We start from the raw sequence: 14,480 nt of genomic DNA on the forward strand, positions 1-14,480 counted from the left end.
ATGTATCTCCCAAGAGATATTTTGGTGAGATAATGCTTTCCCTGTTACCCCCCAAGTTCCAATAGTTCTTTGAGTGCTTACAAATGACAGACAGATGTTATCTGTCTTCTATAGATGAAAAATCTCAGGCTTAGGTTAATTAACTTATTCAGCCAGAAAGCTGAATTTAAACCTAGTTGCTCTGGTGCTCATTCTCTTTAACCATACTGCTTTTCTAAATAAACTGAAAATAATTTTAGTTTGAATTTTTAGTCTTTGGTAGTGGTTTTTTTTAGTTACTTGGTGACTCTTTAAGCATTTTACAGTAACTAATAGAAATCTTTATGGTAAGATAGTTTGATACTGTTTAAAGATAAAGTTTTTAAAAATTTAAATCCAACTAGTATTTCTCTAAGGTATGTATATTTTATTTTAAAATCATCAGTAGGAGGATTTATTTGCCTTATCAATGTTCTTAGACTTTAGCACACTTGTTTATTTCTTCCCCTGTTGCATAATCCCTATGCATTATATTGGTCAGGAGGCAGGAATGTTGCAAATGTTTTTCTTTCAAACTGCAACTTGCTCTGAGATTTGGAATTAACCTTTCGAATGTTCTGGGTGTATCCTCCACATGCCAAAGATCTGTAAATTTCTTTTCACATGGGCTGACATTTTCAGGCTATGAGTAAAATATTTGTGAACACATGTTTTCCTTAAAAGTAGTTAATGATCAGAAGAGAGACCACAGTGTGGAAATACTTTAGGATACTCCTGTAATATGATCAGCACATAAATTCTTATTTTTCTTGTGGTTCGCATTGTTCATTTTCTAAAAGAGGAAATAACTAAACTGATAATTAAAACATACTTCTGTGTATTACGGTTTTTTTTTTTCTCTCTCTGAGAGTAAACTAAATGATTTGAACTGACTAGGGCCTCTCCATTCTGTGAAACTCACATTGTTTGCGTACTGTTGGCGGGCCTCATTAGGGGGTAAATTTGCTTTTTCTGAGTGTTTGCCAGTAACGATTCCTGTCTCTTACGGGAACTTGCCATTTGGATAGTGTCCTTCCTAAACTGGCCAGTCTTACACAGTTCAGACCATCAGTTATTTTTCCTGCTCTTCAATTTTTTCTTATTACTCTTTGGTTTTTAAGTATTTAAAGCTGAGGATATTGGTCTCTGAGATATTGCCTGCTTAGGGTTCGGCATCTTGCCCGAATTTGTTGGGCCTCTCAGGGCCTGAGTTCTCTGTGCTTTAACAAATGAGCTACAGTTCTCAAGAGATCAGTGAAGCTTGTTTGTTGATCCTGTATTCTCTTCCAGCGGAAGTAGATCTTTGAGAATGTCTAAGGAAGGGTAAGTGAGTTTATTATTCTTTTCTCCTCATTTTTCTCAGCGAAGAGATGTTCTAGTCATCTGAGTGAATTGGAAGATTAATAAGCAGTGTTACCAGTCTGAGTGGAGAGTGGAGATGGGGGAGAGATTGAAAGAAATTCAGCCGAAAGTTTACATTGCTAGTGTTTCACATGTAATCTGATGTAAAGTTACAGTTGCTATTTGGAAAGACTGCATTGAGGGTGGATAATCTTCATAGAAATTCAGTAAGAGATAAGCACCCTGTTTACCTTGTGGTAAACTCATTTGTTTTTCAGTAGAAAGTGTTTATGAAGATTGGAAGCAAACTGTAGTGTCTTACCAAAGAGTTTTACATAGAAATGAGTGAAATTTAAAAATTCAGGTACATTTGAAAATAATTTGTACCTTTAGAAAATGGTGTGAAAGATTGAAAAGCAACCTGTGATTTTGTTTCTTTATGGTCACTTGTAGACAAAAATAATTTCAAGTGGAATCCCCCGTTCCTCTTTATTTTGCGATATAAAATAGTTCTGTAGGGTTTTTTTAATTGTCTTTATAGTTTTTTCTCTTATGTTTCAGAATTTGAATTATTATTGATATTCTTTTTAGGACCACTGTCATAGGTGACATGCAAGTTAATAGCTGCACCCTGTTAACTATCTCATTTCTAACCTTCAAGCATAACTTGACCTGGTTAGTTTCAGAGAAACATCCCCTTTAATCAAATAGGACACAGATTCCTGCAAAAAAAAAAAAAAACAAAAACACACACACACACACAAAAAACTCTTTAAAAATACAGTGCAATTTTAATTTTTATTTTCTTGAAGTTCTTAATTTTTTTTTTCTAGTAGAAATTTTGAAGTAGTTTCAGAGTCTTGTGTTAATAATGTATTTTAATCTGGTCATGTATTGATTATGAGCAAAATAAAATTGGCCCATTTTACTGCTATTTTATAAAGCCTCATTATTAGTTAAAAAGAGCAGCCATGGGTATAAATAATTCTGTATTATTTTTAGACCTCTCATGACATCATTGGAATTTTGAGGTTTCTTTAAATGTGAAAATTATGAGAGGACTGCCTCTTCAGGTTTGTATGTTTTCTTTCCTTCTAGCTCTAGCTATAAGCTTGCAGTTTTTATTAAATAATTTTTGTGATACATATTATCATGGATGGTTATAATATCTGTCAGGCTTGTACAGTGGTTATTTATAAAGCTGGTTTACAGATTTAAGAAGAACTATATTTCTAGATGCAGTCAAAGTCCTTGGGAAGTAATTAGTACTTCCCCCCCGCCCCCCATGGTAAAACATATGTTAGAATTGGTTGTTTAAAAAAAGATCTGTGTACGTCAGAGGACACTATAAAGCCTGGAGTATTCTTTTAGATTATTTCTAGGGATCCATGAGGCAGTTCTTGTACTTTCTGAATAGGTAATGAACAAGTGCATTTGAATTGCATGGAGCCTATAAATGAAATCAGTTAGCTTTTATTCTCCTTTGCTATCCTTAGAAATAAATGGATCAAGTTTCTACTTTGGGATGAAATGATTTTTATATTCAGAATGTTGGTATATGTGATTATTTTTATATCTATGAAATATTTCCCAAGTAAGTAATAGAAAAGGATTGTTAGTAGAGTTAAATCATCAAAAATTATACTTGAGCCTTTTGTAAACCTATAGTAATCGAGACAGTGTGTTATTAGTGTAAGGATAGATATATAGAGAGATCATGAAACCTAATAGGAAGGTTGTAGACCCACACATACAGTCGGTTGATTTTCAGTAATGACACCATGGTAAGTCAATGGTTAGTCTATTTAACAGATGTGCTGAAACAACTAAACATTCATAAAGAAAAAAAAGTGAATCTCAACCTTTGCCTCAATCGTATATATATTAAAAAAACACAGAAATGATCATAGACCTAAATATAAAAGCTTAAAGTAAAGTATAGGTGAAAATGATTGTGACTTTGAATTAGGTAAAGATTTCTCTTTAAATACATAAAAAATAAAAACATGGAAGATAAAATTGATAAATTGAGCTTCATCAAAATTAAAAGAAAAAAAAACAAACCTCTGCTTTTAAGAAGACAGCATTAAGGAAATAAAAAGGTAAGCCATAGACTGGGAGAAAATATTCTCAATACATATATATCTGATAAAGAACTTGTATCCAAAATACCTGAAGAATTCTTATAACACAGACCAATAACCCAGTTTGTAAATGATTCTTCACACAAAAAGACACGGCCAATAAACAGGTGAAAAGATGCTCTGCGTCATTAGTCATTGCGTGCTGAGTCGCTTCAGTTGTGTCCGACTCTTTGCCACCCTATGGACTGAGGCCTGCTAGGCTCCTCTATCCATGGGCTTCTCCAGGCAAGAATACTGGAGTGGGTTGCTCTGGCACCCTCCAGGGGATCTTCCTGACCTAGGGATCGAATCTGTATCTCTTGTCTCCTGCATTGTCAGGCAGTTTCTTTACCACTAGCGCCATTAGGGAAATACAAATTAAAACCACAGTAATGTATCACTGCAGACCCACTAGAATGACTGAACACTGACAGTGTGGAGCAAATGGAACTCTCATGCATTGTTGATGAGAATGCAAAATAAAAACATTTTGGCAATGTCTTTTAAAGTTAAACATACACTTATTAAATGGACTAATATTTCCACTTCTGAGTATTTGCTCCAAGAGAAATGAAAGCATTATGTCCATACAGATTTGTGTGTGAGTGTTCATAGCATCATTATTTACGATAGCCAAAACTGGGAACAACTCAAAATATCCACTAATTGAATAGGTAAATAAATTGTGGTATATCCATGCAATGGAATACTACTCTGGAATAAAGGAACTAATTTTTGATACATGTAATAACATGAATGAGTCTCAGAACTATTGTGTTAAGAAAAATAATCAGAGATAGACTACATGGTGTTTGATTCCATCTACATGAAAACTAGTGACAGCATAGATCAGTGGTATTTTGTGGCCATGGGTTGGGGAGAGTATTGTGACATGAAGGAATATTTTGGGTTGATTGTGGTAGTTGTTACATGGGTGTATACAATTACCAAAACTCACCGATCTTCACACTTAAAATGGGTGAATTTCACTTGAAGTAAATTATACCTAAATGAAGTTGGAGGGGGAATGAGACTTGAGAAACTCAACTTGCTTATTTAAAATCTTATAAATAAAATTATTGTTTAGCATAGTCAAAGGAATATATTTGGAAAATATAGGTACTCTAGGATGTGTAATGCAAGGGGAAAAAAAAATACATTTTTCTTTCATTGTAATGATCGATCCCTCATCTTCTGGAGCTGTTCAGAATGCCTTTTATTACTAGAGCCTGCTGTCTTTTAGGTGAGAAGCCAAAATCAGTTTTGTCATTTGCTTTTATTTTAAGTTCTAGATTTTGACTTCTGTTTTCCATTATGGGCACAAACAGCACACTTGTTAATTTGGCTTAATGATAACATGGATAAATATTTTCTTCTCTAATTTTTATTACACAGAATTAAACCTTAATATTTTGTTGTATTTTTATAAATTATCTTCTATACATTGGTTTTTACTTTTAAAAATTGGGGAGAAAAAGAATTTAGGGGAAAGTAGGAAAAAAAGATTGGAAAAAACGGGTTTTTAATTAGACTGAGATTTTTGAACAGTAATTTTCCGAAGTACTGCCACTGTTCGCGGTTTCTCCCTTAATTTATGTATTCTTCGTTTGTTAGTCCTCTTTCTTATTCCCCACCATTCTGCCCTCATTACTGCAGTTTCTTCATTTGAGGTTGAAAGTGAAGGGAATTTTAATGTCTTTTAAAGAGCTTCTCCTTAAAGAATGCTTTGAAATCTTTGGGGAAAGCATAATTGCTACTCTGATTAGTCTTCATTTATCACTTTTAAGATATACATTTTTTTCACATTTAGACATCTCTGAATTTGGGCTACATCTAGCAATATACCGCCTAGAATTAAGTTGAGTTCTTGTAGAGAGAATTTCATTTCTGTCAGTCACGTAGGGGCAACATTAACCATGCTGCTGCTGCTGCTAAGTCACTTCAGTCGTGTCCGACTCTGTGCGACCCCATAGATGGCAGCCCACCAGGCTCCCATTCCTGGGATTCTCCAGGCAAGAATATGGAGTGGGTAGTAGGGTAAATTTAAACCACAAACCTACCAGATTTATTGTTCAGATTCTCAGGGGGAGTTTTTTCCTATTTCTTGGACTTGGTGTCAGGGTCAGGATGCACAAATGTCCTTGTGTGTTTCTTCTATATTGCAGATTTAGGTCTCCTTTTTCCTTGTACTATGGATAGAGGGCTTTGATAATCCTAGCTTTACAAGACTCTGACTTTTCTTGGGCACCCCTCCTGGTCCTTTTTTAGTGGCATGTAATATGGGTGAGTTCTACAGTTGATGCGTCTTAAATTTTAACCATCTTTAATTTTGTTCCCTCCACATTCTCCTCACTGGGACTTTTTTATATTGAGTATTTGAATAAGAAAAATTATGATAATTCATGTATTATTTTAGGAATGATAGCATGCTTATTCAGACTTTTGAAGCACAAGGTGCTGTTCTCATGGCATAATCTGATAATGTATCCTTCCTGAGGATGTTTCTCAGAGAGAATATTCAGACAAATTAGTAAGAAACTGTTGGCTGCAAATTTATGAAAAAAACTGATGCTTCAGTGACTTTACTTTTATAACCTAGTCCACAATTTCTTGTGTCTGTATATTCGAGGTATTTAAACTTTCAATTTTTAAGGATCCATTTTCATAAATTAGAATTTTTTTTAAGATCACTAGCACTCTTGCCTGGAAAATCCCATGGGCGGAAGAGCCTGGTAGGCTGCAGTCCATGGGGTCGCTAAGAGTTGGACACGACTGAGCGACTTCCCTTTCACTTTTCACTTTCATGCATTGGAGAAGGAAATGGCAACCCACTCCAGTGTTCTTGCCTGGAGAATCCCAGGGACGGGGGAGCCTGGTGGGCTGCCATCTATGGGGTTGCACAGAGTCGGACACGACTGAAGCAACTTAGCTGCAGCAGCAGCATTCTTTTACTGAAGAATGGGAGCGTAAAGGCAGACTAAGGTCTTGTCATTATGTTTTTAAAATAACAGCATTATTGAGATATAGTTCACATACCATTCAGTTCACCCTTTAAAGAGTACAGTTCAGTGGTTTTAAGTATACTCTCGAGAGGTGTGCAGCCAACAGTACTAATTTCAGAATATTTTTATTATCCCCCAAAGCAAATTGCCCATTCCTTCTTCTCCACAGCTCTGGCAGTCACTAATTGCTATTAAGTTTTTAGTTTAAATTTTAATTCAGATGAATATTGTGTCTAGTCGTTACTAGGCCCTATGCCATTGTTGGGAAGGCAATAAATCCTTGTCTCCAAGGTTATAATGCAGTAAAGAATAAGGGAATTAAACACTTAATGTATATGATAAAATATAGAAGTGCCAGAACTGCTCACATGCATCACATTATAGAACTTTAGTTGTTGGTGAAATGTCTTTCAGTTCAGTTCAATTCAGTCGCTCAGTCATGTCCGACTCTTTGTGACCCCGTGAGTTGCAGCACGCCAGGCCTCCCTGTCCATCACCAATGCCCGGAGTTCATTCAAACTCACGTCCGTCGAGTCGGTGATGCCATCCAGACATCTCATCCTCTGACGTCCCCTTCTCCTCCTGCCCCCAGTCCGTCCCAGCATCAGAGTCTTTTCCAATGAGTCGACTCTTTGCATGAGGTGGCCAAAGTACTGCAGTTTGAGCTTTAACATCATTCCTTCCAAAGAAATCCCAGGGCTGATCTCCTTCAGAATGGACTGGTTGGATCTCCTTGCAGTCCAAGGGACTCTCAAGAGTCTTCTCCAACAACACAGTTCAAAAGCATCAATTCTTCAGCACTCAGCTTTCTTCACAGTCCAACTCTCACATCCATACATGACTGCTGGAAAAACCATAGCCTTGACTAGACGGACCTTTGTTGGCAAAGTAATATCTCTGCTTTTGAATGTGCTGTCTAGGTTGGTCATAACTTTTCCTCCAAGGAGTAAGCGTCTTTTAATTTCATGACTGCAGTCACCATCTGCAGTGATTTTGGAGCCCCCCAAAATAAAGTCTGACACGTTTCCACTGTTTCCCCATCTATTTCCCATGAAGTGATGGGACCAGATGCCATGATCTTCATTTTCTGAATGTTGAGCTTTAAGCCAACTTTTTCACTCTCTTTCACTTTCATCAAGAGACTTTTTAGTTCCTCTTCATTTTCTGCCATAAGGGTGGTGTCATCTGCATATCTGAGGTTATTGATATTTCTCCTGGCAATCTTGATTCCAGCTTGTGCTTCTCCCAGCCCAGCGTTTCTCATGATGTATTCTGCATATAAGTTAAATAAGCAGGATGACAATATCTTTAATTAAAAAAAGTAATCTGAGACCCAGGGGCATCATTGTTACAATAGTTCTCTGGCATGGCCAGAAGAGTTTCTTAAAGAAATTTCAAGTGTCTTGAAAAATAAGGTAGAGATAACTAAGAAGGACGTTTCATGTATGGAGCACAGTATAAACAAAGCTTCAGAGAACTTTAAGGAAATAACAAGTAGTTCATTTTAATTACTAGAGCTAAAGGTGTGTGATGTGGAGCAACGTGAGATAAAACTGATTTTGGAAAGATAATGAAAGCTTTGAACTCCTTGAAGATTTTTTTAAAAATTGTAATGTATTTGGTAGTAGGTAGTGAGGAATGTCTAAAGGTTATTAAGAGGGAGAGCAACATGATTAGAGCTGGGCCTTAGGACAGTGCTTCTCATCTATGTTGGAGAACCATTTTCTTCTAAAAGACTTCTCTTCTGTTAGAAATTGATACTTAGAATAAAAATGAATTACTTGAAAAATGAAGAGAGATAAAATGAAAGTATATATTTTTTGTTATTATGTTCAACAAACAAAACTTTTCTGTCAAATTGTTATAAAAATTTCTAAATACTTGCAGTTTCTTAAATCAGTAACAGCACTTCACAAATCTGCATTGGGCTGTGGACCCCACTTTTGAGTAGCACTACTTCAAAGCAATTAATTTGGCATTAGTGCGCAGGCAGAGCCATTGAGAGATGATTGCTGGAGAATTAATGAGGGACCTGGACAAGTTGTTAGCAGTTTGAATGGAATGGAAGATCTAGATTAAGAGACATTTGGAAATTTAAATGAAGGCAAGTGAGATGTTGTGGATTTGAGGGAGAGGAAAGAATCAAAAGATTTTAATAACTAGGTTTTAGACTTAAGGGGAAAATGAGAGTGCCCTGGCGGAAATAGAGACTAGTTTGGGGAAAGAGATAACAAATTAGGTTTTCAACAAAAATTCACCTTATAGCATTTTTCTGTTAATTAACAGACACTCACATACATCAATTTGGTTGATAATCTAAATTTGCACTCTCCAACAGGCACTTGTAACTGTAACAAACTTTGAGTATATAATTACACAAACCCATAACCAAAACATGCCTGAGATTTTTTGCTTGTATCCTTAGTCTCATTTGTTGTTGCAGTAACTGTTGTTGGGCCTTTGGCCAGGAAATTGTGACTCCTGGGCAGGAGGAGGAGCGAGGGATAAAGTTCACCAGTGCCAGAGAAATTCTATTCCAAATGGATTCATGTGGAGCAACAGTGATATCCAATGACAAGTTAAATTAGACACAGAGGTGTTTTCTCCAGCACTGTCTCAGAAGAGACATACTGTGGAGGGGCCTGGTTCCGACTAAAACGATCTTTTTGAAGTAAGGTTACAGTCACACACACAAAAATTATACTAGGGATTTGAAGAAGAATTCTGTTATGTGACTTCAAGAACTAGTTGACTCAGATAGTTTCACACTTTGCAGAACGGCAACCAGTGACAGATGAGGTAATGCTGCTTTGAATTACAAGTTAAATCTCAAAACCATTAAGAGTTTGCTATTTACAAAATTCCAAATTTAGTAAATTGCATGTTCATGTTCCTTTAGTGTGAGAATACTAGATTCCTGTTCTTAAAGCACATTATGTTAATAGTCTTATTTCTTTTGTTTAATGTCTGTATTTATTTGGATAGCATTTCTTCAAGTGTTATGCCTTACAGCAGTGCCGTATGATAGTAAAAGCTGTTACATTTATCTTTGTGTTGACGTCTCTGCTCAGTTTTATAGTGTTTCTGGGTCTGTCTGCTAAAGATTGTGTCTGTTGTTTTAATGCTCAAATCTATATCTTGCAAGTGACTTAGTACATAGGAGTTTCTGGCTGATAATTACATTTTAATGTTGGATGCTTAGCTCAGTCATGCTTTCTGGGGTGGCAGCTTTTTGCTTTATTTAAAGTAAGCTTTGGAAAGTTTCACAAATATAATGCAGGCTCTTGAAAATAGAGATGTGGAGTATGGTCCACTGGTTAATAATTTAGAAAAATGACACAAGTTAACAGGCATTAATGAAGATACAGTCAAGGTTCTGGGACCAATAGAAAATTTTGGATTCCCCAAGGCAGATAATGATATTTTTGTTTTAAAAGTGTGGTGAGATGATGAATCAGCCTTTTAATTGATAGAGCACCTAGCACTTTCTTTTATATAATAATAGTAAAAAATATTTATTAGTTTGACGCCAGGAGATCAGTTTCGCTTTAAGGCTATATTCTGGAGACGTGGTATTTCTGGCTCAAGGCTGCCTCTCAGCTGAAGTCAGTGCATACTTTCAGCATTTGGATGTTTATTATCTTTATAAATCATGGCATATATATTACTGCAGTTATCTATAATGCAGCTGTTCCCTTTTGTTATCACAGCTTTGCTTATGCACTTTAGGTATTCATGCATAAATTAGATTTAATTCCCTATTGCCCCTGTCTCCTATGTTGCAGCTTAAATTAGGGAAAGAAAAGGAGCAGTGAGAGTATATGTTAGGTTTTTCTTTTGTTTCATAAATTATAGGGGAGACAGGAGTGATTGTTAAGTTCAGGAGTTGCTTCTGTAGGTGAGGGTACTTACTTTAAATGAAAATGAAAAGATAAAGGATATTTGGTTTCATAGAAAAGCATCTTTTCTAATTTTAGACATCTGAAAAATCTTACTAGTTTTAGCTACTCCCTAAAGGACAGCTTCTAGGATGTATGTCATAAAATGGTACCTGCTTTGTAATAGGCATTCGACAAACATGTTGATTGAATAAAGTGACCAGTTAGTCAAAGAGGAAAGAGTGTGATTTAATGGATATTTAGCAATGATTATTTTTACAGAAGCAACAGATTTTTTTATTCCTGATATGTATCTTTCCCAAAGTTTCTATGGACAATGAGTAAGGATAATAGTATGATCTCTGTATCCTTAAAAATGTGATAAGGAATACAGGTTAATCTCTCTTCTGGACAAGAAAGAAGTGGGTGGATTATCTAGCTGGATCTATTTCTTTCTACCTTTAGCAGTGACTGATACCAGAAAAGTGTCTTTTTGTTTATGATTCTAGCTGTGTCTAAAACCAGCTTGCATCATTCTTATGTCAGAATCAAAGCTGTTCCTTTTATTATGTGGTCCCATATATCTCTCTCCTGGATAGAAAAATCTTCCCAGTGTGTTCCTGCTGAATTCCCACAGAATATTTTAGGCATGTCAGCTGTTTGGGCTTTGATCAAGGATTTGATCCAGTTGGCCCCCTAGCCTGAATTGAGAGTGTGTTTGAAAAGTCTCAGCTTCAGTGTTTCCAGAGTTAAATCCATTACTCAGTGTCTTTACCTTCTCTTGTGCCTTATAAATCCTACATAAGGATTTATGTAACTGAAAAAGGTGATAATAAAGTAGATGCTCCAGTTGGTAGTAATAGAGTGAAATTTGATGAAGTGGTAGAAGGGTCATGGTGATATATTTGGAGTTTGGGGGTATTTTTAAAAAGATTTGAGTAGGTGTCATTTGTCTTCTAGTTCCCTGTATCTTTCAGCTATTCACTACTCTTCCTCTCCCATCCATTATTAACCCAATCAGAATAAGGGCTGATTTTCCAGAATAACAGGTTTTCTTAGGGAAAGAGAGTATAAATGTTTTACATAACATCTCTCTCAGGAACTAAGAGTTTTATAAAACTTACCTAGTGTGCATAGCACACTATGAGAGAAACAAGTTCATATTTTTTAGAGAATAACATTTCTGAATTCAAGGACCTATTAAGTCCCCCAAAATATTGTAAGCAAATATTTGATTATTTGCATATAAAATTGGTGCATGCATTCTGAGATGAGAGGAAAAACTTTTATTAAAGTTTAAAACAATAGTTTTTGAGTTGGTGAAGAGTTTTTTTTTAAGTTGTTATCTAGATTAATGATTTCCAAATTTGAGTATTTCGTTGGTTAAAGTATGAAACAGTCATCCTTCTGGATGCATGCTTAAATTACATATACTACTATCATTACTTGTGTATAGTAGAAAATATACACAAATTAGACACTTAAAAAATACAAGATAATTTTGAGTAGAAGCTGTAACCCTTTGTTCTGTATTCCAGGGGAGTCTTTCATATCCTTAGATGCAGTCACTCCTCTTTGGAGACTACTGACCTATATTGTCAGTGGAGAAGCCTAGCCTAGGTATCTTTATTTTTACCAAGTTTCCTGGGTGATTTGTAGCATTCTCATTTCTCATAGTTACTTATGAGATGAAGGCAAAGAAAAGGTTTGGTAATAAGAGGATAAACCATTCAGTAATTTTGGCCACCAAACTTTGGGATCAGATTGAGGGGGTCCCCTTATTTTCAGAGATGCTTGAAACTTACCCCAAAGCACCATCATGATGATGATCCTGCATACTGTTATGTTTAGTTTTCCTTGTGTTTTCATAGTTATTTTTCTGAAGTTTGAATCTGCTTATTGCATTTCATCAAAATCTGATAATTTGTTCTTGCCTGCAGGATAAAGCCCCATCTCTCTAGTGTGGCACACAGTCTTCATTAATCTGACCCTTGCTACCCTTTTTTAGCTTCATAACCTTTATTGCTGCTTTCCCTTCTTTGAAAAACTTCCATTTGCAGAAACAGAAAATTAAAACCAAAGAAAATGCAGCTCCAGCTCCAGTAAATGATTTTTGGTTCCCTGCAAACCTTATCTTTACTTTGTCATTCTGTGTGGAGTGCCTTTCTTGCTTTGTCCTACTGGAAAACTTCTACTGATTGTTTAAGATCAGCTCAAACAACTTGTGCTCTCTCCCGCATGTTATTTTATAGCATTTATTGAAATACTTTAACTAGTTGCTTAAGCCTCTCTCCTGCTACTGCTGAATTCCTCAAGGATAGAAATCGGTTAAAATCTAAGTACCATTAGGGCAGAGACTGTTTTATTCTCTGCCATATCACAGTGCCTGGTATATAGTATGCATTTGGTAAGTATTTGTTGAATAAATCTGTTTATATTTATGTCTTTAGTGTATGGCATATGATGGGCTTTAAGTGAACCTCTGTTCATTAAATATATTATAAATGAGTGAATGAATTATAAAATCTCAGAAATAAGCCATTTTATGGGGTCAGACTTAGAAAAGGAGAACTGATTCTTTGAAATCTTGAGTACATAGCATTGTTAAAATAAAGACACAATAAGATAATTCATATGTTTTCTTATTGAATGTATCTGATGTCACCTATGGTATAAGGAGAACTTGAATAATTTATATTGTGAATCTTAATATTGGTATTTAAATGACATCTAGAAAGATAGCCAGATAATTCCATTGAACTTAATTTTTTTTTGGCTACAGTGTTATCATTTTTTACTCTGTTTTTTTTTAGGGTGTTTGTGAACCGGAGTTTAGCCATGGAAAAAATAAAGTGTTTTGGTTTTGACATGGATTATACACTCGCTGGTGAGTAGCACTTTCTGATTGCTTAAGAACTACTACTTAGGATACAACAACACACTAGACCTTTCAATAAACACTTGTTGATGTAGTCACATATTTAGCTACCAGAAGCTCTTGTTACCAGGCTGCTTTCATTGACATTTGTGAAATTGAATTTATCAGATGTGATCAGATTTCCTTGAGATTCAGATTGTACAGGTAGAACAAGTGCTAAATTAGAGACCCTGGTAAGAAATGATACGATGAAAGTATGCATTAATATGTATATTTGTGCACTTTTGGCTTTTACTTTATTAAGCTGTTCTTCAAGGATGGAATTTTGTGTCTGTCTACCACAGGTAAACTTTTATCAGTTAAAAATTTCAATGTTATTCTTAAGACAAATGGAAAATGTGTTGATTTTCTTTTGAAATTATTACACATATACTATGTAAAGACTTTAAAAGCTAGAGCTATTACTTTTTTCATTATCAAATAGACCTTAGACACCAGCATTGTTGTTTTTGCTTTTCTATCTCTGAGATATATTTGAAATACTTAATGTATTAGCCAATAGTTGCAACATATTTTGAGAACTTATGAAGTTTTTATTAAAGTATTTGCAGTCTGGCAAAAATGTCATTTAATTTAAGAGGTAGTAGGGATGAACAACAAGGTTCAAAATCAAAAATCTCATTTTGTTACTGAGCATTGAGATAACTCTACAGCACAGGGAACTATATATTCAATATCTTATAATCTATAAGGGAAAAGAATCTGAAAAAGAATATATATATATATATAACTGAATCACTTTGCTGTACACCTGAAGCTAATACCAACATAGCAAATCAATTTTACTTCAAATAAAAAAAATAAACTAAAAAAAAGGGGGTGAAGAACTGAGTTGAGCACACATGTTTATATGTTGGTACCTGCACATGTGTACAACTCAGAGTCTTTCAGAAATTTTCTCTAAAGCTATTGTCTTTAAGTACACAAAACATTAAAATGTATTAATTCGCTTATCTTCAGAAACTTTATATAACAGTGTTAGAAAATTGACTTCCATCTCAAATTAGATAAATCTCAATTTGATGTTCAATTTAGGAAACTATAAGTTAATATTAAAAATGTACAAAATGAGCACATGTAGTTTATAGGTACTTGTTACATGGATGTGGGTCTATTTTACCAAACAAGTTATGTGTTGAAAATATACACTGACTTGATTTTAATTTTTCTTTCTTCTCTC

At 35.0% G+C, this 14,480-nt stretch overlaps 1 protein-coding gene across 6 annotated transcripts in view; it reads left to right on the plus strand.

Annotated features, from left to right (window-relative positions):
- Positions 1–14,480, plus strand: part of NT5C2 (5'-nucleotidase, cytosolic II) — a 95,575-nt gene that overhangs the window by 36,160 nt on the left and 44,935 nt on the right. For 3 of the 6 annotated variants that reach the window (XM_018041159.1, XM_018041161.1, XM_018041160.1), the window contains one exon: positions 13,176–13,249. In XM_018041159.1, the coding sequence (XP_017896648.1) occupies positions 13,176–13,249 (74 nt within the window). Of the gene's footprint in view, positions 1–1,007; positions 1,342–9,144; positions 9,284–13,175; positions 13,250–14,480 lie in introns of those variants that run through there. The other 3 variants (XM_005698420.3, XM_018041162.1, XM_018041163.1) reach the window with 3 other exon arrangements.

This window comes from Capra hircus, chromosome 26, assembly GCF_001704415.2.
Source record: "Capra hircus breed San Clemente chromosome 26, ASM170441v1, whole genome shotgun sequence".
Taxonomy (NCBI): domain Eukaryota; kingdom Metazoa; phylum Chordata; class Mammalia; order Artiodactyla; family Bovidae; genus Capra; species Capra hircus.